Raw genomic sequence first — 26,103 nt, 5'->3', positions numbered from 1 at the left:
GGTAAACGTAAGTCGACTGCATAACTGGTGGCTTCAAACATTCACCAAAAAACTATCTTAAGATGAAAATGACTGTTTTTTGTTTGATTCGAAAATGATATGAATAATAATGATAATAATATCCTAATAATGAACATGACTTCAGATTATATTTTGTAGGCCTATGTACAATTGTTTGACATGATGCATTTTACACAGCCACGGAAAATATAAATATAGACAGCCTAAAGGGAATGTGTAGTGAGTGACATATTACGCATATACGCTTGAATAAATAATACTTTGCATTATTGTCATTGATTTGTTTAAAAAAGCAATATATTTCATATGTAGCCTAAAATACACGATTCAATATTGACATTTACACTGGGTTATGGCTATTTGTTTTTAAAACAACTTGCCACTTGCACTATAGTGAACGTTCTGGCGAGCAAATATCATCCTCGATATCAACATCGTCCTCATTTTCCTCTAACATGTATGAGTCTGGGTCGATTCCACTGTTAACATCATCTGTGTTTTTTTCGTTGAGTTCACTCTCACTTGAGTTCTCCATGGATCTATCTATGTCATTCGGATTTTTCTGGTCGTCTTGTGTTTTCCTCAGTTGCTTTTTATGCTTCATCCTTCTGTTTTGAAACCATGTTTTCACCTGTGTGACAAAGGTGGAATATTTCATAAACTTGCTTTGCAGCACAATGCGACCATCCCGAAAGGTATGATTAGTGTGATGTAGTTTTGGTTTCTTACCTGGGTTTCCGAGAGACTTAACGCTGTTGCCAACTCCACTCGTTCTGGTGTGGATAGGTACCGTTGTATCTCAAATCTCTTTTCCAGACCTGATAGTTGCGAATCCGAGAAGACCGTTCTCGCCTTCCTTCGTCTGCAATGCTTGCCCGGTAACTCCGGATGATGCTGAAATAACCCCGGCATTTGCATCCCTGTGAAATATATAAGGCATTCAACATTGAAATTGCAACACAACTTTTGCAATTATATTAACAGTGTAATTGTTAAGTTAAATTCAATGTACTCCATGCAATTTCTTCACACTGTAGAATATTACTTTAGGCCTCGTTATATTTAGCACAACATTATATAATGGAGTATGATTTTTTTTCTGATTGAGTTGGATTTATTCGAAAACGTTTTGCACTAACTTTTACGCATGAATTGGCCAATGTACCTGTTGCAAAACGCCCAAGACCACTCCATCGTTTTGTCAGGCTGTTAGGATTGGTAGACTACTAAAATGGAAATTATACATGCACCAACATTATGAAATAACATCCTTTTGGAATTAAATCATTATAGGCCTAATGAAATGTCGACGTTGTCTTAGCTGTTCTTGCACTCTGTAACTGCATTCGCTTCATTGAATGCATGAACCAATCCAGTGCATTCCTACTTACCAGACGTGAAGAAATACTGGTGATGGTCCGGCTTGTGTAGATGATGGTGCGGGTGAGGCGCTAGTATCGGAGTGGGCATCAGTGGGTATCCATATTCTAGGAGAGGCATCCGGGAAGCCAGAGAGCTTGAGAACGGCAAGTGGAATACCTCTCTCAGGGGCTTTGGTTTGTGTAATAAAATATCTTCGATGAAGAACGACGTTGACCTCTGGGCTGGCATCTGAGGCACCGGGGACGTGTAGTTCAGATTCATCTTATATCTCTGAAAACACCTTCACTATTGAGTCCGTGTGGTGTTGATTTTCTGTGCACCCTAACAAACCAAGGAAGAGAAGCACTAAACTTCTTGCCTCCGTCTCCTCAGTCTCAAACGCTAGAATGGTCGTCTGTGTGGCAGCCAGTGAGTGGTGACAGGTAGATTAGCCTACTATTTATTCAGAGGGAGCTAGATTACTATTTATCCAAGTAGAGCGACTGTGGCAAATTATAAAACTGATATGTAATCAGCCAATAGCACGCCGGTGGGGCGGAGAATGGAATTAGTTGTGTATGGATTAATGATTGTGACGACGGAGAGGGAGGGTCGCTCGCCATGGTGCTGAAACAGCCTTCCCACCGGAGCCCTGCAGTCTTTCAGTCCTGCACCTCAGTCAAACTTGCTTTCATTCGTCCCCTTTCCAGTGAATATAAACTATAGACATATATCCTACTGTTTTAGGCCATTAGACTATTATTTATATTGTCATATTACCAGTGTTTTTTTTTTTATAAACAACATCAACGTTTATAACAAGGCATATGCTACACAATTAGGCAACACGAATGATTAACAACTGGAGGTGATTTGTATAACGTTTCACTTTCTACATGTAGCATATCTTATCATGTTTAAATGACCTCAATAGGTGGGATTGCTGTTGGCATCCCCAAATATACGACAGAAAACTAACATTTACTGATCTGAATAGCATTTTATTTTTGTGCAACAGTTCCTACCTGTTGTTTCCCTAATACCTAGTAGAGTGTTTTGTCTCCTACTATCTTTTCATAGTCATCCCCCGCATCACCGATGCGGGGGATGACAGGTGTATTTGCTAATTCCGCCATAAATTGGCTGTAATTGTTGGTATTAAAATCTGGGAGAGTACAAGTGGTGCTCCTGCGCCATTTAAGCGACGGAAGCCTTAATTTGTTGATATCGTGTTGTCATCACATTTCCAATCACGCTAGCTAATGTGAAAGTGTCTTAATGCAGGCAGTATTCTCGCTGCAATGCTATTAGGCAATTAGGGGAGATGTTAGAGCGGAAGTAGTAATCCTTGGGCGCGAGGACAGGATTTCCATTTGATCAGGTAGGCATAACAAATTAATTACTGAATTCAATTACTCACGAAAGTGCATTACTGCGCCAAATCTAAAACACGTCCTCCATATGCATGAGCTTATATAAGGAAAATGGGTGTAGACCTTGCAAATGACTCAAAATGTCAGTTTAAAGATTGTGGAAATGTGACAGATTTAGACACAGTTTTAGTTCGTGTTTCTTTCCCTGAGTCCATACATCACAGAGTACACTTTTATGGATACCACACAATTAGACAGTTGAAAGAGTGAAATGGAAGAGTGAACAGAGACATTAAGTGATGTAAATGTAACATGACTTGAAGAGCTTAGCTCACTTTGGTAATGCTCTCGATGCCTATTTTATTAAATTTTTACATAATATGGCCTATCTGTAGAAGGCTATTTGTATAAACATCTGTTGAAGATAATTGGCCCATAGGCCAAATTATCTGTCTGAAAAAAACTTGCAAAGCATTTTAGGCCTATTATTTTAAATGTCAAAGTATTTCCAGATAAGTTGTGGACTAATACGCGAAGGCCTCGGATGCACGTGCATCTCCTCTATCATTAAATGGACATCAGGGTAACTAGTTGCTTTTAGATGAAAATTAGAAAGTAATTGAACAAATGACAATTACATCGTCATTGCACGGATAGTCAATAGGATCCGTTCCGTTCTTAAGGTGGGGTTAAGCTGCTTTAACAGCCAACTTCATCAAGTAAAATGTGGTGCCTGGGTGCCATTGCGTCACTCTAAAGTAAGTGGCGTATTATTTTCGTTCGATAAGAGGCTTGCAGCATTGTATTTTGGTAATACGTCGGTTAGCTTCAAAGACAACGGGTCATTCTTAGCAGTTACAATATTTATTGATCTGGTAACAAGAGAAATCAAATTCAATCTAGTGGTAATAAGTAGTTTTTGTTGTTGTTGCAATTCATCTTTGTTTCATGTCAGGGTTAACATCACGCACCAGTGGCTCGGGCGCATGGATAGGTTCTATTAGATCATTACGTTTCAGTGACTTTTTGGCATCAATAAGATGATTGATTGTGAAACACCAGAGGACATTGTTATGTCTTATTAATTGAAATATGTGTCAATTTTTCCAACACATTAATCTCAAAACATGGTCCTATAGGCCTAAACCAGCATTTCCCAAACTCGGTCTGGGGACCCCAAAGGGTGCACATCATGTTTTTTTGCCGTAGCGCTACACAGCTGATTTAAATATTCAACTCATCCTCAAGCTTGAATATTTGAATAAGCTGTGTAGTGCTAGGGCGAAAAACTAAATGTGCACTCCTTGGGGACCCCAGGTTTGAGTTGAGAAACGGTGGCCTAAACATTTCTGACATCCATAAATTAACTCCGGTCACTGTTTAAACAATCGAAGTGACATCTTCACACAAATTTCATACACAATATGGCTGTGTTTTCACAGCAGCCCAATTCTGATATTTTGCCTTAATTATTGGCAAAAGAGCTGATCTGGTTGGTCAATAGAGCAATTAGTGGAAAAATAATCAGAATTTGCCTGCCTGTGTAATCGCAGCCTACAGTATGTGTTTTGCGAATATGTGTACCTGGCACCAGTGCATCATCTTGCATGCAATATATTTGACTTCCTTGTAAGCCTATATGACATCTGGGTCTTCCACTTGACCAATCCTGTTAGCCTGGTCACAATATTATTCATAATGTTGTACAAGAATGCCTGCCACAGGAACACAACATTGGTGTATGATCCAAACACATACATGTTTTTTTTTTTACATTGTTCAACATAGCAACTTGTTGTGCATCCCCTACATACTATACTAAAATACTTTGAAGATGTACACATGAAAAATACTATGTTTTTCTGCTGTAGGCTGACCCTGGACAGTAATGTTATATAATTTCTTGATGCCTCCCAAACTCTGCTAAAGCACAAACTAGGCTGTTATAGCTATTCCACAATATGGATTGTCATACCTGGAGACATACCTGGAGTGCATCTGTCACAATTTCTTTTAGGTACTTGGATCACTTAACTTGACCAGATCTGGGATAGTTTGTCTGTATATATCATATCAGACCTGTAGAGTCAAAATGGGCAATATGTCTCACGTGTAAAAAATGGGCCATACAAATATAAAATAACAAGCATTTAATCATTGAAAAGGTGACACGTTTACCCCCAACGTCCTTTATTCATATAATTTCAATTCTATAATCCATGTTCCAAAAGTAAATAGTGGGTTGATCCATCTTGACTCTCAAATACGGGGAACAGCCACAAGTCAGTGGCTCTCAAAATCATAAGAAATTGATGATCATTTCTGAAGTCTTCTAGTGAGAGTTTGAGTTTCTGGGGCATTCGTGCATCCGATAGGCACACATATAGAATATACCTTTATAAAAAAAAGACAAAGACATCATGTTGTACTTTTGCGCACACACACACACATACATTGAAGGACCTAGACCAAAATGATATAAAACACAATTCAGCTGCCATTAAAGATTCTATATTCCAAAAAAGCAGATAGTCTGTAAGGAGATGTTGAAGTAAATAGGAGCTGTACATATTCAGTCTGGAATCGATGTAGCACACATTTGTTCTCAATGAGTTACCTGGCTGAATAAAGGTTAAATAAATCTAACAAAAATATATTATTCCTTTATAATACTCTTGGGTCCGTATTCACAAAGCATCTCAGAGTAGGAATGCTGATTTAGGATCGGCCCCCCCCTTTATTCATTATGATTAAAAGGCAAACCTGATCCTAGATCAGCAGTAATTTGCTCTGAGACACTTTGTGAATATGGGCCCTGGATTGACCAGACTATAATACATTTTCTTAAATAAAACATTTGTTAACAACTGAATGTTATGTGGGGAGTGTGACCAGTGATGTCTTGGTTTTACCTGAAAAGAAGGTGAGCACCACTGACACCCAGCCGATGATGTAGGACCAGGAGAACCTCCAGTTGCCATAGCGTTTACCATAGTAATTAATCGTCACACCAGTGTATACTGCCATTGCTAGCAACACGAAAAAGCCTGGAGAGAGAGAGGAGATCAAACTACTTAATGTAACATTACATAATTTAATGATGGCATCCACAGGCATCCATGTTTTTGCATTCTTTGATTCTTAAAAGAGTTTCATGCGTTAGGGTTTTAACATGGAAATTATTATGCACAATCATTTAGTGAACAGTTTGGATTGGGGGAGGCCCTGTGTTAAACTCACCTGCATGTAATTCTCACAGAAACCATTTTATGTCACTTCATATCCCTCCCAGCTGCCTCTATTTTTGCTCAACTAAACATTTCATCTGTCTCATTTCAACTTGGGAAGTCACTCCAACAAAATGAGGATGAGGTACATTGATCTTATTTGTTATATAGAAAACGTTATATTTAATCTAATGAAGTTAAATCTGTAAACATACACACACACACACACACACACACACACACACACACACACACACACACACACACACACACACACACACACACACACACACACACACACACACACACACACACACACACACACACACACACACACACACACACATATATACATACATATATATACATACATATATATATATACATATATACACACATATTATGGGGGAGCCTAAAGATAAATCATTCACTTGATTAGAGATACATTTTTAAATCAGTTTTTGATAAAGTAGTAACACTTAAAGTTAGCAAGTTAGCATGGGCAGTGACATATTTTTTATTGTTTTGTACTTCTATACTTGATTTGAAATGATACATACTGTCAGCTTTAATTTGAGGGTATGTTCATCCATAAAATGTGAACCGTTTAGAAAATTACAGCACTTTTTGTACATAGTACTTCCATTTAATGGAACCAAAACTATTTTGACAAATTTACTTACGGTGCCTTCAGAAAGTATTCAAACCACTTGATCTTTTCCACATTTTGTCAAGTGACAGCCTGCATTTAAAATAAATACACTTGCCTACACACAATACCCCATAATGTTAAAGTGGAACTGTGTTAAAAAAAAATTCTACAAATGAATAAAAGATGTTAAGCTGAAATGGCTTGAGTCAATAAGTATTCAACCCATTTGCTATGGCAAGCCTAAATAAGTTCAGGAGTAAACATTTGGGTAACACTTTATTTGACACCTAGCATCATAACTCACAACCATGTCATAATATGTCATAACAGCTGATATAACCTGTCATAAAATTGGCAATTTTTTACCATTGTAATTGTACACACATTGATGTCCAACATTTGCCTAGCTCAATGCTCTGTCGCTGATGACTGGGGTGAATGCAGGAGCAGGACAAAACACCCTCTTTGGGACTTATGACTGACATATGGTCATGTAAGTGATAGGCCTATCTGGCTTATATTATTAGCCTTACAGCAACAACACATTTTCTGTGATAGATTCTATAAAGCTCCATATTTTGGAATCAAAGTTAGTTTGTTCACAACAATTTTATTGTAGTCCTCCATGGTGTTGCTTTAATATACATGTATAATTAGTGCTACCACTAGGGGGAGACATTCAAACTGTTAGCAGCAGGCACGCACCTCATTCATTGGAAGAAGAGAAACAGGATGAGAAGCCCAGTGGACATTGTTAAATTGTCCATGTCTCATTCATCTCTGGTTTATAACATTTATAAACATTTATAGCGATAACATGTTTATTACAAAATCAAGAGTTTTCTTGTCATTTTGATGGATAATTTAAGTGTTTTGACAGTGAAAATGGAGTGAGATTTTCCACTTCAAATGAGCTAGCTAACTTTGTATGTAAGTCAAGAGACAAAATTACATCTCGGGTTAAATGTGTTTTCGTTAAAACATTTTGGCTTTTAAATGGTTTTATTATTTTGACAAAAGATGGCTTATATTAAGTGTATTTACATGAGTACATATGAACCACGCTAATGATATGTATTTAAGAAGGTTACTTTTTAATGAAATGTGTATCTAACGGGGGTGCTGTGAGCGTTATTTAAGAGGTAGGGTTCCAGAAGTTTTGGAAGATGGGCAGGGACTCAGCTGTCCTGACTTTAAGGGGAAGGTTGTTCCACCATTGGGGTGCCAGGACACAGAAGAGCTTTGACTGGGCTGAACTTGAGTTGCCCTCCCATAGGGGTGGGAGGGCAAAGAGACCAGATGTGGCAAAACGTGCTCGGGTTGGGATGTAGGGTTTGAGCATAGCCTTAAGGTAAGGTGGGGCAGTTCCCTTTGCTGCTCCGTAGGCAAGAACCAGGGTCTTGAAGATGATGGAAGCCAGTGGAGGAGCAGGTGACATGGGAGAACTTAGGCAGGTTGAACTCCAGGCGGACTGAGGCATTCTGGATAAGTTGCAGGGGTTTGATGGCACAAGCGGGGAGCCCAGCTAACAGAGAGTTGCAGTAGTATAGATGGGAGATGACAAGTGCTTGGATTAGGACCGGCGCCACTTCCTGTCTGAGGAAAGGTCATACTCTATGGATGTTGTAGAGCATGAACCCGCAGAAGCGAGACACTGCTTTGATGTTTGCAGAAAATGACAGGGTGTTGTCCAGGGTCACACCAAGGTTCTTTGCACTCTGAGGTGGACACTGTGGAGTTATCAACTGTGATGGAGAGATCTTGGAGCGAGCAAGCCTTCCCCAGGAGGAAGGGCAGCTCCGTTTTGTCGAGGTTGAGCTTAATGTGGTGAGCTGACATCCAAGCTGAGATGTCTACCAGGCACACAAAGATGCGTGCCGCCACCTGGGTGTTGCTGTTGTTTTTTTGTCATCCTATTTTTTAGAAATTGTATGACACTGTCACCATAAAGCATTATGACCATCCTGTGTCACTTTACTTGGACTAAGAAAATACACTTTATGACACTGTCAATGAAGCATTATGACCAGGGTTGGGAAATAGCAGATTATATGTAAACTCTAACTGTAATCTGTTACTTTACCTGCAAAAATATTGTAATCAGATTAGATACTTTTGAAAAACGAGTTGATTACTTTGAGGATTACTTTTGAATCCCAAAAGGGTGTTTGCATAAAAAAATATTTGACACTTTTCTTTTCTCAATGTGATTCAAATCAGCATTTAAAAAATTTGCACATTTAAATTTTGTTCAATGTGAGCGAGTCTGACCATAAGTCAGAGACCAATAGGCTTTTGTAGGCTACAGTCCAAGATATGCCTTCCAATGGTGCGACTGCTGTCGGCATCCAAAGATTATCCAACTTGAAGAAACACTTGGAGGTAAGGATGACAGCAATGGTTAAGTCTATGGCGATACGGATATCACTTATTATTGATATCTACACAGCGCATTGATGTGAATCACACTGCTGCTCCCTCATTTAGCTATTTGTGCCTTACGGCTTGTGATTGTTGTGGATGGCTGTTCACAAATCTAAATTTGCATTTGAACCCAATAATACAAGAAGTTTAAACTGCCTAACAATCATTGTTTTTGAAACAAGTGGACAGCTAGTGAAAAATGCACTCTTTCAACAGCTGCATAGTGCGAATCCCAGCCTATGGAATAAAAGTGAGGCTTTTGTTGCTTAATCTAATTCATGTTGATAAAAAAATCCATAGGCCTAATGGACACATGCTCAAACTCACACAGTTTTGATAGACTGAAAGGGGCAATCTGTAGTTGCTACATCCATTTTTGGACTAAATTATATATACAGTGCCTTGCGAATGTATTCGGCCCCCTTGAACTTTGCAACCTTTTGCCACATTTCAGGCTTCAAACATAAAGATATAAAACTGTATTTTTTTGTGAAGAATCAACAACAAGTGGGATACAATCATGAAGTGGAACAACATTTATTGGATATTTCAAACTTTTTTAACAAATCAAAAACTGAAAAATTGGGCGTGCAAAATTATTCAGCCCCCTTAAGTTAATACTTTGTAGCGCCACCTTTTGCTGCGATTACAGCTGTAAGTCGCTTGGGGTATGTCTCTATCAGTTTTGCACATCGAGAGACTGAAATTTTTCGCAAGGCACTGTACTGTACACTACCGTTCAAAGTTTGGGGCCACTTAGAAATGTCCTTGTTTTTGAAAGAAAAGCACATTGTTAATGTTGTAAATGACTATTGTAGCTGGAAATGGCTGACTTTTTAATGGAATATCTACATAGGTGTATAGAGGCCCATTATCAGCAACCATCTCTCCTGTGTTCCAATGGCATGTTGTGTTAGCTAATCCAAGTTTATCATTTTAAAAGGCTAATTGATCATTGGAAAACCATTTTGCAATTATGTTAGCACAGCTGAAAACTGTTGTGCTGATTAACAAAGCAATAAAACTGATCTTCTTTAGACTAGTTGAATATCTGGAGCATCAGAATTCACTGGTTTGATTATAGGCTCAAAATGGCCAGAAACAAATAACTTTCTTCTGAAACTCATCAGTCTATTCTTGTTCTGAGAAATGATGGCTATTCCATGCGAGAAATTGCCAAGAAACTGAAGATCCCGTACAATGCTGTGTACACCAGTCTCAATGTCAACAGTGAAGAGGCGACTCCCGGATGATGGCTTTCTTGCAAAGAAAAATCCATATCTCAGACTGGCCAATAAAAATAAAAGATTAATATTGTCAAAAGAACACAGACACTGGACAGAGGAACTCTGCAGAGAAGGCCAGCATCCAGAAGTCGCCTCTTTACTGTTGACGTTGAGACTGGTGTTTTACGGGTACTATTTAATTAAGCTGACAGTTGAGGACTTGTAAGGCGTCTGTTTCTCAAACTAGACACTCCAATGTACTTTTCCTCATGCTTAGTTGTGCACCGGGGCCTCCCACTCCTCTTTCTATTCTATTTAGAGACAGCTTGCGCTGTTCTGTGAAGGGAGTAGTACACAGCGTTGTACGAGATTTTCAATTTCTTGGCAATTTCTCGCATGGAATAGCCTTCATTTCTCAAAACAATAGACTTGACGAGTTTCCGAAGAAGGTTCTTTGTTTCTGGTCATTTTGAGCCTGTAATCGAACCCACAAATGCTGATGCTCCAGATATTCAACTAGTCTAAAGAAGGCCGGTTTAATTGCTTTGTTAATTAGAACAACAGTTTTCAGCTTTGCTAACATAATTGCAAAAGGGTTTTCTAATGATCAATTCACCTTTTAAAATTATAAATTTGGATTAGCTAACACAATCTGCCATTGGAATAATGGTGCCATTGGAATAATGGGTCTCTGTGCGCCTATGTAGATATTCCATAAGCAAATCAGTTGTTTCCAGCTACAATAGTCATTCACAATGTCTACACTGTATTTCTGATCAATTTGATGTTATTTTAATGGACAAAAAATGTGCTTTTCTTTCAAAAACAAGGACATTTCTAAGTGACCCCTTTTGAACGGTGGTGTATATCCATTGATTCTTGAAGAATATAACTTGTAAATGCCTCATGAGCTTAGTTCAACTGTCACATTCCACGACAACCCAAAATATAAGATTGTAAATGTAAACAAACATGGTATAGTCATAACATGGTTAAAACAATAATTTTGACGTCATGGAAGGTCGATTAATCTGAACAGAGTCAGCGGCAGCCATTTTGCCATTGTTTCATCTGTGGATTTACCCTTTAAACAGCTGCATATTATCAAGATATCAAAGTGTCACCAACATAAAGGTAAACATTAGGCCTATAGCAAATGCAGCATATGGCATTCATTTTTCACATGTAAATAACACGTTTCAGTAGTGCTCAAAGCAGGCCATTCCATGAGCGCAGCATTTATTTTTCAAATCAATGAGCCCAATCAGATCTCCATGACATCATAATCATAAACAACAGAGTAGGGCTGGCTAATAAGTCCTTAGTTTTGGGGTTATGCTCAGGTAAAACAATTTTGCTAATCTATACTTCCATATTTCCAAGTCCTATTCTTGAAGATCAAGGGGTCGTTTATCAGAATGACTGAAATTCTGATAGACTTTGGTTTTGAATGTAAATATATAATTTCACTATTATATGTAGTAAAAAGAGATGAGTTAGAAGAAGCCTACATAACCAAACCATAAAGTAAAATTGAACATCCATATATGGCCAGCTATGTAAACTTAAACATTGATTTATCCTGCAATAGATGTCGTTCAATTGGTAACATACATTTTTGTCTTCTTCTAATGGCTCGTTAGGGGAAAGTAATCTGTAACTGAATGTAATCAGATTACTGTCACGAATATTACCGCAGGTGACTCCCCTTCTTGTTCGGGTGGCGCTCGGCGGTCGTCGTCGCCGGTCTACTAGCTATCACCGATCCGTTGTTCTGTGTTCCTTTGGTTTTGTCTGATTGGTATCACCTGTTTCTTGTTTGGTTGTTAGAGTAGGGTTATATATAGTTTGTTCAGCCCGCTTCTGTTTCGTGCGGGCTTGTTCGTCTGTTCTATGTTTGAGTGTATTTTGTTTTTGTATTTTGGGTTTCGCGCTGTCCGTTAATATTTCTGATCATTTGTTTTCCTACTTTTGTTCATGTTATTTTTCCGGGACATTAAAGCGTGTTTTTTCCCACATCTTTTGCTCTCTGCGCCTGACTCCACACCTCCTCACTCATTTTCCGTAACAATTACGTTACTGAGTTTGGGTAATCCAAATGTTACATTACTGATTACAATTTTGGACAGGTAACTAGTAACTGTAATCAATTACATTTAGAAAGTAACCTATCCAACCCTGATTATGACCATCTTGTGTCACTCTACTTGGACTAAGAAAATACACTCTATAGCACTGTCAAGAAGCATTATGACCATCATAATCCTATAAGCCAGATAAGGGCATGTATATGATAGACCTATGTCAGGCATCAGTCACAAAGAGGGTGTCTTTTCCTGCTCCTGAAATCTGCTCCTGCATTCATCCCAGTCATCAGAAACAGAGCATTGGGATAGGTGTCATGTCTTGTTATGTCTGTTCCTGTCCTTTCTCTTCATTCTCTCTCTCTGCTGGTCTTTTTAGGTTACCTTCTCTGTCTCTCATCCCTCAGCTGTTCTTCATTTCCCCTAACTAGCTCATTCTCTCTTTCCCCACCTGTTCTCTCTTCCCCCTCTGATTAGGTCTCTATTTCTTTCTCTGTTCCTGCTACTTTCAGTGTCTGATTCTTGTTTGTGTTTTTTGATGCCAGAAGCAAGCTGTCGTCTCGTTTGCTTCCACCTTGTCCTGTCCTGTCGGAGTCTGCATGGCAGGTGCAACCTGCATTATACTACGTTCTTTTGTTCCATTGACTACGTTGGAAGAGGATTTATGCCATTCCTGTTTTTTATTAAAGAACTCTGTTTTCTGTTAAAACCGCGTTTGGGTCTTCACTCAAGTTCATAACAGAAGAATCAGACCAAGAATGGACCCAGCGGCTCCGGACCCTTTTCACTCCGCCGTCGAGATCCAGGGAGCGATGCTAGGCAGACACGAGGAGGAATTGTCTGCTGCTCAACATGCCGTTGAGACCCTGGCCGTCCATGTCTCCGACCTCACAAGACGGGTTCACCAACTCCACCTCGATCCACCGCCCACTTCCAGGGTTTCCGAGTCTCCGGAGCCCAGGATCAACAACCCGCCGTGTTACTCTGGGGAGCCCACTGAGTGCCGCTCATTCCTCACTCAGTGTGATGTGGTGTTCTCTCTCCAGCCCAACACTTACTCCAGGAGCGCAGCCCGCATCGCCTACGTCATTTCTCTCCTTACCGGACGGGCGCGTGAGTGGGGCACGGCAGTCTGGGAGGCGAGGGCTGAGTGTATTAACCGGTATCAGGACTTTAAGGAGGAGATGATACGGGTTTTTGACCGTTCTGTTTTTGGCGAGGAGGCTTCCAGGGCCCTGTCTTCCCTATGTCAGGGGAATAGATCCATAACGGATTATTCTATTGAGTTTCGCACTCTCGCTGCCTCTAGTGACTGGAACGAGCCGGCTTTGCTCGCTCGTTTTCTGGAGGGTCTCCACGTCGAGGTTAAGGATGAGATCCTCTCCCGGGAGGTTCCTTCCAGTCTGGACTCCTTAATAGCTCTCGCTATTCGCATAGAGCGACGGTTTGATCTTCGTCGCCGAGCTCGTGGAAAGGAGCTCACGTTCTCCGTTGCTCCCCTCTCCACATCACTGACATCACTGCCACCTGCCGCATCACTGCCACCCTCCTCCGCCGGCTCGGATGCTGAGCCTATGCAGCTGGGGGGTATTCGCATCTCGGCCAAGGAGAGGGAACGGAGAATCACCAATCGCCTCTGTCTCTACTGCGGCTCCGCTGGTCATTTTGTCACCTCATGTCCAGTAAAAGCCAGAGCTCATCAGTAAGAGGAGGGCTACTGGTGAGCGCAACTACTCAGGCCTCTCCTTCTGGATCACGCACTACCTTTCCGGTCCATCTCCGCTGGCCCGGTTCATCTGCTTCCTGCAGTGCCTTGATAGACTCTGGGGCGGAGGGCTGTTTTATGGACGAGACCTGGGCTCGGGAACATGACATTCCTCTCAGACAGTTAGGGAGCCCAGGGCCTTGTTTGCTTTAGATGGTAGTTCTCTCCCCAAGATTCAGCGTGAGACGCTGCCTTTAACCCTCACTGTCTCTGGTAATCATAGCGAATCCATTTCTTTTTTAATTTTTCGTTCACCTTTTACACCTGTTGTTTTGGGTCATCCCTGGCTAGTGCGCCATAACCCTTCTATTAATTGGTCTAGTAATACTATCCTATCCTGGAATGTTTCTTGTCATGTAACCTGTTTAATGTCTGCTATCCCTCCTGTTTCCTCTGTCTCTTCTTCACAGGAGGAGCCTGGCGATTTGACAGGGGTGCCGGAGGAGTATCACGATCTGCGCACGGTGTTCAGTCGTTCCAAGGCCACTTCTCTCCCTCCACACCGGTCGTATGACTGTAGTATTGATCTCCTTCCGGGAACTACTCCCCCCCGGGGTAGATTATACTCTCTGTCGGCTCCCGAACGTAAGGCTCTCGAGGATTATTTGTCGGTTTCGCTCGACGCCGGTACCATAGTCTCCTCCTCCTCCCCCGCCGGCGCGGGGTTCTTTTTGTTCAGAAGAAGGACGGGTCCCTGCGCCCATGCGTGGATTATCGAGGGCTGAATGACATAACAGTTAAGAATCGTTATCCGCTTCCTCTTATGTCTTCAGCCTTCGAGATCCTGCAGGGAGCCAGGTTTTTCACCAAATTGGACTTTCGTAACGCCTACCATCTCGTGCGCATCAGGGAGGGGGACGAGTGGAAGACGGCGTTTAACACTCCGTTAGGGCACTTTGAATACCGGGTTCTTCCTTTCGGCCTCGTTAACGCTCCAGCTGTCTTTCAGGCACTAGTTAACGACGTCCTGAGAGACATGCTGAACATTTTTGTTTTCGTTTACATGGATGATATCCTGATTTTTTCACCGTCTCTCTCGATTCATGTTCAGCACGTGCGACGCGTCCTCCAGCGCCTTTTGGAGAACTGTCTTTATGTGAAGGCTGAGAAGTGCACTTTTCATGCCGCCTCTGTCCCTTTTCTCGGTTCCGTTATTTCCGCTGAGGGCATTAAGATGGATCCCGCTAAGGTCCAGGCTGTCATTGATTGGCCCGTTCCTAAGTCACGCGTCGAGCTGCAGCGCTTTCTGGGCTTCGCTAATTTCTACCGTTGTTTCATCCGTAATTTCGGTCAGGTGGCAGCTCCTCTCACAGCCCTTACTTCTGTTAAGACGTGCTTTAAGTGGTCCGTTTCCGCCCAGGGAGCTTTTGATCTTCTTAAGAATCGTTTTACATCCGCACCTATTCTTGTTACACCTGACATCTCTAGACAGTTTGTTGTTGAGGTTGACGCGTCAGAGGTGGGCGTGGGAGCCATTCTTTCTCAGCGCTCTCTCTCTGACGGCAAGGTCCATCCTTGCGCGTTTTTCTCTCATCGCTTATCGCCGTCAGAACGTAACTATGATGTTGGTAATCGCGAACTGCTCGCCATCCGCTTAGCCCTAGGCGAATGGCGACAGTGGTTGGAGGGGGCGACCGTTCCTTTTGTCGTTTGGACTGACCATAGGAACCTTGAGTACATCCGTTCAGCCAAACGACTTAATGCGCGTCAGGCTCGTTGGGCTCTGTTTTTCGCTCGTTTCGAGTTTGTTATTTCTTATCGTCCGGGCTCAAAAACACCAAACCTGATGCTTTATCTCGTCTCTTCAGTTCTTCTGAGGTCTCCACCGACCCCGATGGGATTCTCCCTGAGGGGCGTGTTGTCGGGTTGACTGTCTGGGGAATTGAGAGGCAGGTAAAGCAAGCACTCGCTCACACTCCGTCGCCGCGAGCTTGTCCTAGGAACCTTCTGTTCGTTCCCGTTCCTACTCGTCCGGCCGTTCTTCAGTGGGCCCACTCTGCCAAGTTAGCCGGCCACCCCGGCGTTCGGGGTACGCTCGCTTCCATTCGCCAGCGTTTCTGGTGGCCCACTCGGGAACGTGACGCGCGTCGATTTGTCGCCGCTTGTTCGGTCTGCGCGCAGACTAAATCTGGGAACTCTCCTCCTGCCGGCCGTCTCAGACCGCTTCCCATTCCCTCTCGACCGTGGTCTCACATCGCTTTAGATTTTATCACCGGACTGCCTTCATCAGCGGGGAAGACAGTTATTCTTACGGTTGTCGATAGATTCTCTAAGGCGGCTCATTTCATTCCTCTCGATAAGCTCCCTTCTGCTAAGGAGACGGCTCAGATCATTATCGAGAATGTTTTCCGAATTCATGGCCTTCCGTCTGACGTCGTTTCCGACAGAGGCCCGCAGTTCACGTCTCAATTTTGGAGGGAGTTTTGCCGTTTGATTGGGGCTTCCGTCAGTCTCTCGTCCGGCTTTCATCCCCAGTCTAACGGTCAAGCCGAACGGGCCAATCAGACTGTTGGTCGCATTTACGCAGTCTTTCTTTTCGTAACCCTGCGTCTTGGTCAGAACAGCTCCCCTGGGCAGAGTACGCCCACAACTCGCTTCCCTCGTCTGCTACCGGTCTATCCCCTTTTCAGTGTAGCCTCGGGTACCAGCCTCCGCTGTTCTCATCTCAGCTCGCCGAGTCCTGCGTCCCCTCCGCTCAGGCTTTTGTCCAGCGTTGCGAGCGCACCTGGAAGGGGGTCAGGTCGGCACTTTGCCGTAATAGGGCGCAGACTGTGAGGGCCGCTAAAGCGTAGGACCAAGAGTCCTAGATATTGTTGCGGTCAGAGAGTATGGCTCTCCACTCAGAACCTTCCCTTAAGACAGCTTCTCGCAAGTTGGCCCCGCGGTTCATTGGTCCGTTCCGTATTTCCCAGGTCATTAATCCTGTCGCAGTGCGACTTCTTCTCCCGCGCTATCTTCGTCGCGTTCACCCGGTCTTCCATGTCTCCTGTGTTAAGCCCGTTCTTCGCGCCCCGCTCGTCCCTCCCCCCATCCTTGTCGAGGGCGCACCCATCTACAGGGTTCGTAAGATTTTGGACATGCGCCCTCGGGGCCGTGGTCATCAGTACCTAGTGGATTGGGAGGGGTACGGTCCTGAGGAGAGGAGTTGGGTTCCCTCTCGGGACGTGCTGGACCGTTCGCTGATCGATGATTTCCTCCGTTGCCGCCAGGTTTCCTCCTCGAGTGCGCCAGGAGGCGCTCGGTGAGTGGGGGGTACTGTCATGTCTTGTTATGTCTGTTCCTGTCCTTTCTCTTCATTCTCTCTCTCTGCTGGTCTTTTTAGGTTACCTTCTCTGTCTCTCATCCCTCAGCTGTTCTTCATTTCCCCTAACTAGCTCATTCTCTCTTTCCCCACCTGTTCTCTCTTCCCCCTCTGATTAGGTCTCTATTTCTTTCTCTGTTCCTGCTACTTTCAGTGTCTGATTCTTGTTTGTGTTTTTTGATGCCAGAAGCAAGCTGTCGTCTCGTTTGCTTCCACCTTGTCCTGTCCTGTCGGAGTCTGCATGGCAGGTGCAACCTGCATTATACTACGTTCTTTTGTTCCATTGACTACGTTGGAAGAGGATTTATGCCATTCCTGTTTTTTATTAAAGAACTCTGTTTTCTGTTAAAACCGCGTTTGGGTCTTCACTCAAGTTCATAACAATAGGTGCATGTCTAACATCAATGTATGCGCAATTACAATGATAATGTAATATGGTACATTTCAGAAAATGTTATATAACAATCATACTGTTTACAAGTAGGCTATGGTGTAATGGAAAGGTTTGCCTTGTGTGGTAGGTTTTGTGGGTTTTGACACTCTTATGTAGGTGTCATAACCAGCCATAAAATAATGCAATATATGTCACAACAGGTCTAAATATATGTGTCATGACAGTGTGATTACAATATTGTGACAGGATATGTTAAGTTATAACCGTGGCATAACGTGTTGTGACGCTAGGAGCGAAATAAAGTGTTAGCAAAAGGCATAGGCATAGGGGGCAGCATTTTCACTTTTGGATAAATAGCGTGCCCAATTTCAACTTCCTGCTACTCATGCCAAGAATATAAGATATGCATATTATTAGTAGATTTGGATAGAAAACACTGTAGTTTCTAAAACTGTTTGAATCATGTCTGTGAGTATAACAGAACTTATGTAGCAGGCAAAACCCAGAGGACCTAACCTTTCAGATTTTGTTTTAGGTCTCTGTCTGTTCAGTGAGTTCTCATTGGCAAACAATATTTCTTAGGAACTGTTTTCAGGTCCTACCGCTTCTACTGGATGTCACCAGTTATTGGAATTTGGTTGAGGTTATTCCTTTGTGCAATGAAGAAGTACGGCCATCTAGGAACTGCGTAACACTGTTGAGAGTTGCGCAAGAATTGAAAAGTAGCTTGATTTGTTGAGTTCCTGTATTTAACACAGATAGACCCGTCTTCAATTTGATCGATTATTAACATTTAAAAATACCTAAAGTTGCATTACAAGAGTAGTTTGAAATATTTTGGCAAAGTTCATAGGCAACTTTTGAAATATTTTGTAGTGACGTTGGGAATTTTGGAAGCAGTTTTTTTCTGGATCAAACGTGCCAAATAAATTGACATTTTGGATATATATGGACGGAATTAATCGAACAAAAGGACCAATTGTGATGTTTATGGGACATATTGGAGTGCCAACAAAAGAAGCTCGTCAAAGGTAAGGCATGTTTTTTATTTTATTTCTGCGTTTTGTGTAGCGCCTGCAGGGTTGAAATATGCTACCCTCTTTGTTTACTGTTGTGCTATCATCAGATAATAGCTTGTTATGCTTTCCACGAAAAGCCTTTTAAAAATCTGACATGTCGTCTGGATTCACAACGAGTGTAGCTTTAATTGAGTGTCTTATATGTGTGATTTAATGAAAGTTTGATTTTTATATAATAATTAAAAAAAAATGCAGAGCTGCATTTTCCCTGGCTTTTGCCAACGTGGGACGCAAGCGTCCCCTATACCATAAGAAGTTTTAACAAGTCACATAAGTTGCATGGACTCACTCTGTGTGCAACAATAGTGTATCACTACCTCATCTCTGTACCCCACACATACAATTATCTGTAAGGTCCCTCAGTCGGGCAGTGAATTTCAAACACAGATTCAACCACAAAGACCAGGGCACCTAATAAAAAGAATGGTCGATGGGTAAAAAAAAATAAATAAATTGAATATCCCATTGAGCATGGTTATGTTATTAATTACAATTTGGATGGTGCATCAATACACCCAGTCACTACAAAGATGCAGGCGTCCTTCCGAACTCAACTGCCGGAGAGGAAGGAAACCGCTCAGGGATTTCACAATGAGGCCAAATGGTGACTTTAAAACAGTTACAGACTTTAATGGCTGTGATAGGAGAAAATGGAGAATGGACCAACAACATTGTAGTTACTCCACTATACTAACCTATTTGATAGAGTGAGAATAAGGAAGCTTGTACAGAATAAAACATATTTCAAAACATGCCTCCTGTTTGCAACAAGGCACTAAAGTAATACTGCAAAAAATGTGGCAACGCAATTCACTTTTGGTTTTAGTTGGTTTTAGTTGTGTTTCAGATTATTTTGTGCCAATAGAAATTAATGGTAAATAATATATTGTCATTTTGGAGTCACTTTTATTGTAAATAACAATATAATATATTTTGGAACACTTCTACATTAATGTGGCTGCTACCATAATTATTGATAATCCTGAATGAATCGTGAATAATTATGAGTGAGAAAGTTACAGAGGCATAAATATCATACACACAACTAAAAGTTGTGTTTATCATCCAATAAAGTGCATAGATCATCAAATAAGGACAACAACATTACATCAATTCTCATACAGTTACAACAGTGACATGGAAAGCAAATCAAGCAGTAAAATGTGTAAAATAAGTGAAAATAAGTAAATTAACCAAACTTACATGAGATGAAGAACAATATGCCTGCAGCAAAGGTTTTGTCAAACCTGTCGAAGGACGAGTAGTGGATGAAGGCCATGATGCCGATGATGATGCCCATGAAACACGCCAAGAGGGAGAGGATCATGAGTGCTCGGGTGGCATCCATGTGGGCTGCAGGGGTCAAAGGTTAACAGGGGTCGTCAGGGTACAAGAGTGGCTGACCCTGGCCTGTTCTGACCTGACAAACTACCCATATTGGTAAAACATTTGGATTGGGCTTGGAAAATGATAATCTTATTATGGAAAGCAATGCCTTGGTGCTTATGCTGTGACTAGGATAATGACACTTTTGTGTCAAAATCACCAATTCAAATGCAATTGTTCACTGATGGATAAGGCGTAAATGCAGTTTAGATACAAAGCATGATATAAGAATAGTTTTAGTCAATGGAAGTTCAAATCAATCCTTTCTGGGGGTTTTCGGGTTACACTTTGCTTCCTGGACTTTGCCTTTTTATAAACAGATGTGGTGTGATTGACATAGCTTCAATCACAACATATCGGGATTCTTAAGTGACAAGCCGTACAAATGACATGGCACTAAAAATTGAAATAGCACCTCTCATTTGTTATGGCTTGTTATGAACAGTTATGACATGTGTTGGGTGCTATCACAGTGTTATGACATCATTGTGTGCACTGGCCGTAGTCCTCACCAATACTTTCATTGTGTGTGAAGCATTTCCCCGGCATGCAGTACCGCCACAGGCCCTGATGCATGTAGTTGTTGGAGTGCCGGTACTGAATCCAATAATCAGTTGCCGTGGAAACAATCAGGAGGATGTTCCCCACGCCTGCACAGAACAGCCCTCCGCCCATGAAGCTGTACATCCTGCACCTGCAGACTGACAGAAACACACACACACACACACACACACACACACACACACACACACACACACACACACACACACACACACACACACACACACGAGAATGAGGTCACTTAGCATACGGGGGTCAGCTGCGGCCCCCTCTCAACATACACACACACTTCAGGGAGAGAGGGCCAAAGTGTCTGTAATTGCATTGTAATGAACACATCATTTCCACTGGATTGAATCGAGGGGTCACAGGCATGGGTCTACTCTGAGGTCCACTTTGTTCTCTGGGAGATCAGTGGGAAAGGATGGGCCCTCACAGGCACCTTTTATATCATCCAGCTTCACTCAGGGCATCTGCTCAGGATAACTTTGATATTTGATACATGGATTGTCTACTTGTTCCACCTGAAAACAATATTGTCTACCAAACCCTAGTTGTTCTCATTTAAATTTCCCCATGTATTTCAAATTCAATAGATTTACATGGCATGTTATGTCTAAACGTTGCAAATATAGTATATCCACATTTTAATGCAGATTTGTTTTGTGGCTCTATGTATTGTTGTTCTAATAGCAGCATTTGTAAAATACATTAACATTAAATCTGTCAAATCTCTCAAATTCAGCTCCACTTTTCCTCTTACTGTGAGAACAGACACTAATTTGCCATAGATACTCCTATCAATCAGCTATCGGTATTACACTTGCCAGAAGAGGGCAACCTAGTTGTTTTTGGTGTCACCCATATGGATTAAATCCATATTACCCTAATATTCCATCCATACCCTATTTACACCAACAAAATGGCTGTTCATGATTTGGTGGGGATTTTACAAAGGTTTATAGCTGATTCTACAGGCTAAATATTTGGTAAATATTTTTCACAGTGGTTCAATAACCAGAGTATTCCCAAACACAAATAATGGTATTGCTCTTTTTCCAATATAGCATGTGCCGATATTATCAATGCAAGTTGGTGATATCAACATGTACATCTATATTCTCATGAATTTATGTAGTATAGTCATTCATTTGAATATTTAGAATATAAATCTACATTTATACTGGAAAGAATCAGTGCTTGACTGTCACACACAAACACACAAAATAATTATTTCCAAGCTTACCTTTATTGACCTCTTTTATGAAGACTAAGTGACTCTGTATTGAAGTCGGGTTGCCTGACAAAATACAACAAGGCCCCTATAATGCCAAGACAGGCAGATTTCCAGCAGGCTAATAGCGCTAACGTTTGAGTCGGTGAATAGGGAAACCGGGGATAGAACAAACGGAGAGGGCAGACAAAGGGACCGCGGAGAGCTAGCCAATCAGCGCAAACTAGTTTTGTCGTTTGGGAATCTGCTGAAAAAACAGAAATGTCTAAAGCTGGCAGGTTGAAGTTAATACTGATGACTGGATGGTTCTATTGAAAGTGGAGGACTGAAGCAGCTATAGTGGAAAGCAGGCCAGGCGTTAAATCAGAGACTCTGCCTCAACCAGTAGTGCTTATTTTAATTTCCAAAACAAACAAAAGTCACAGAAAATTCAGCAAATATTCTCCCAATTAGTCTTTCCTTGTCCCATTTTTGATTCAAAGGTATTTGCTTATAGATGCAAGCTGTAAGAGGTACTCATATCATTTTGTGAGGCATACTCACAATTTCCAGAGATACTCTATATGAGAGTTTACCATGATTGGTTCTATATACAGTCAGGACCATCATTATTTTCATCCTTGATTAAGATGAGCCAAAAAGACTTTATAAAATAAATAATACAAATACTGAGCAATATTCTATGCATTTTTTTGTTTAAATTATATTATTTTATACAAATACAATTGCTTAGAGAAAGAGATTTTGTTTAACAAGTAATACAAACATATCAAGGGGGGGGAAATGATTGTGATCCCTGTTTTCAATACTCTAGCACCTTTCCCTTGCGAGGTAACGATGCTGAACCTTTTCCTAAAATGTTTTACGAGATTGGATAAGACATTGGGAGGGATCTTAGACCATTCTTCCATACAGAATATTTCCAGATCCTTGATATCCTTCGTCTGTGCTTATGGACTGCCCTCTTCAATTCAAACCCATTTTGATTAGTGTTTGGGGTTATTGCCTTGCTGGAAGATCCACTTGTGGCCAAGTGTCAGCCTCCTGGCAGAGGTAACCAGGTTTTTGGCAAAAATGTCCTGGTGCATGATAAAGTTCATGATGCCGTTGACCTTAACAAGTGCCCCAGGTCCAGTGGAAGCAAAATAGCTCCATAACATCAAAGATCCACCACCATATTTTAGTGTAGGTATGAGGTACTTTTCTGCATATGCTTTTGTTTTTCATGTCCAAACCCACCACATGGCCTAGGAGCTCTATTTTCATGTCATCTGACCATAGCACCATTTTCAATCCAAGTGCCAATGCCGTTTATAAAACTCCAGGAAGTGCTATGGTCAGATGACATGAAGATAGAGCTCTTTTATCCCCTCAATGGGAGGGTGCTGGAGTATTGAAAACACAGGTGCCACTCATGTTGACCACCATCAAAAAAAATGTATATAATAGTACTTTCTCTGAGCAATTGTATTGGTATAAAATATAAAATAATAAAATTTCCCTTTTTTGAGCATACAATATAGCTATTTATATATAGCAGTTCATAGTATACAGTCTTTTTTGCTAATCTGTATTAACTGTGCCAATAATAATTAATGTTCGACAAAGTTGCACCACTAATAGGTTTGTCAACCAGACAAAGCACTAAAATGTCAAGATATGTTGAACTAAAATGGTGCAGAATATGTCCAAAGAGAACCAATATGTATGAGAACCAATATGTATGAGAACCATGGTCCCCTAACCCCCTTTTCTGGAAATTCACCAATAATTTGGCACCCAACATCCTTTTATCATCTATAGAGGGCCCTGGGGCACCCTCAACACAAAAGGGTATTTCCTGAAAGAAAGAATGTAACACACATCAATAAAAATGTATGTTTTAATTTGCACACTCAAATGTTATGAATATCTGTGGCTGTAATAAAAACAGGATTCAAAACTTTTATTTGATTTTAATTGGCCTTACTTTAAAGTTGTAATGGAACCGTTTTTACTCAAGATCAAATCATTTCTGGGTAACAATGAAGTACCTTGCTGTGATTGTTTTCTTAGCAAAGAGCAATTTCTAAAGCAAGAATTTTGCTAAGACTGTCTGGGAGTGGTCTGCGTGGGGAGGAGAAAACTGATAACTAGCTGTTATTGGCAGAGAGGTTTGGAATATGTCTTTCTTATTGATCTATTAATTAAGTAATTTACTGCTTGATGATGGCAACATGAAAGGCCAAAACTCCACATCACCAAAACAGGCTGACATTTCAGGTGGTCTTTTCAAGTAGCTCTTACACCAAAAGAGCATGATCATAATTTTCACATTTTCACAGTATTATTCCAAGCTCAGTGTGGAAATATATATCAAACACAGAAACATCTTAGTTTTGACTGCACTGTGCCTTCAATGCACATTTCTTTAAATTGTACTCTTAAAAACAAGAGAAAAAGCATCAGACTGCTATATCGCACTCCTCAACCACTGAAGCTCTCCCCAAGTGAGAGAATCAATCATACGGTAACTCTACATCGAAAAGATACAAACTGCCCCCAGCATCAAAGCACATTTCCTCTGTATCATTCACCATCACGAGAGATTACAAACAAACCCAAACTAGCTAGGCTAGTTGATTGCTCTTTTTAGAATAAGGGTTTGTTTTTCCCTCATATATCCATGCATGTCCGTTACGACTGATCTGCCTCTCCTGTTGGGCCTTCCCTCGTCTCAGCACACACTCACCCTGAAGATGAAAGGAGAAGAGTAGCTCCATTACCTGCATTACAGCAAGTTGCACAGACCAATTGACGACTACAAAATGTCCTGGGAAAAGGATTTCTCCTCCTCATAGATGTGAGTGGCGTACTTACTTCCAACTTCATTTTTATAGACCCCCGCCTATTTTTCTTTCATTTCAACTCAGCAGCCAGGAGGGTATTTGATATCATCCTGCACCATCAAAGTGGACAATATACCTCTGTGCTGGAAGAGAAAATACATCTTCTACAAATCCATCTAGCTTTTGACAGATGAATGTTGTTATGGAAAGCACACATTTATGCAAGCTGGGGAACGATCAAACAAAATGTTTTAAGAGAGGTCCATAACATGAATGGTTTCATGAGCAATTAGAAATGATAATTTTGGCAAGCTTTGACTGAGAGTTACATGCATGTGTCCATTACGATGCCATTGGCTTGTATCTCCGCTTGTTGCGTAGTCTTTTGGCTTGCCTCCCTCTGCCTAACATCACCAGACATATACTTCCCTGGTCTGACCACTCTGTCTGTAAATCACCAGTGACCATTCTACTGGTACGTGACAAAGAACTTCCTGGCCACTGTGTTCATACAGGACTCGGCCCAGATTCACAAAACACTTCTTAAGAAAAAAAAGATGAATAAGATAGTTTGTATGTGCAATCAATAATGTTAATGTTTTTCTTATTAACTTCTCAAATAGCTTCTTACCAACTTCTTAACCATCTTCTTAGATGGGTGTCGCTAGGCAACCAATCTAGTTAGCTATCTAGCTAGTAATGGCAATAATGCTTGCATATTTATTATTGAGATTACTGTTCTAAAACATGTTATTGGGTTTAAAACAACCAGTACAGAACATGTTCAATGTATTTCATTGTCTTTCACTGCCCTGAGTTTAAGACCGGCTATCTTTGAATTACGAATATTTCCAAGAAGAAATCCAAGAACATTATCAATAATCACATTTCTATGTAACTTTTGAGGAATAGTAATTTTTCTTAAGTCTCTTCTTAAGTATAAACATAAGGAAAAAATAAGGTTTTTGTGAATCCGGACCTAGGGTCAACATCACTCCCATCTTTCGAGCTCCTTCTTTTTTATACCGAAGTCAAGCTGCCCTAACTATCTTTAATAAGTCAATATAGATTTAGTGTAAACTGGGATAATTTCACATTTTAAGTTGACTAAACTGATACAGAAAAAAAAACATGAACCAGTTATTTGAGACTACAAATCATTTTGCACGGTGTACTTCGCATATAT

At 41.1% G+C, this 26,103-nt stretch overlaps 2 protein-coding genes across 2 annotated transcripts; both read right to left on the bottom strand.

The window, feature by feature from the left end:
- Window positions 1-409: 409 nt before the first annotated feature.
- On the bottom strand, window positions 410-1,665 carry LOC135547984 (brain-specific homeobox protein homolog). The gene is made up of 3 exons (XM_064977185.1): window positions 1,413-1,665; window positions 751-941; window positions 410-652 (listed from the first exon to the last, which is right to left on the bottom strand). Exons 1-3 carry the CDS (start codon window positions 1,663-1,665, stop codon window positions 410-412), a joined length of 687 nt encoding a protein of 228 aa, XP_064833257.1.
- A 3,423-nt stretch (window positions 1,666-5,088) lies between these two features.
- Window positions 5,089-20,981, bottom strand: LOC135547983 (lens fiber membrane intrinsic protein-like). Its single transcript, XM_064977184.1, has 4 exons — window positions 20,807-20,981; window positions 20,112-20,261; window positions 5,669-5,803; window positions 5,089-5,150 (listed from the first exon to the last, which is right to left on the bottom strand). Exons 1-4 carry the CDS (start codon window positions 20,979-20,981, stop codon window positions 5,089-5,091), a joined length of 522 nt encoding a protein of 173 aa, XP_064833256.1.
- Window positions 20,982-26,103: the final 5,122 nt, after the last annotated feature.

Source organism: Oncorhynchus masou, chromosome 11, assembly GCF_036934945.1.
Source record: "Oncorhynchus masou masou isolate Uvic2021 chromosome 11, UVic_Omas_1.1, whole genome shotgun sequence".
Lineage (NCBI taxonomy): Eukaryota > Metazoa > Chordata > Actinopteri > Salmoniformes > Salmonidae > Oncorhynchus > Oncorhynchus masou.
Note: the sequence above shows the minus strand (reverse complement) of the source record. Positions and strands in the feature narration are given on the sequence as shown.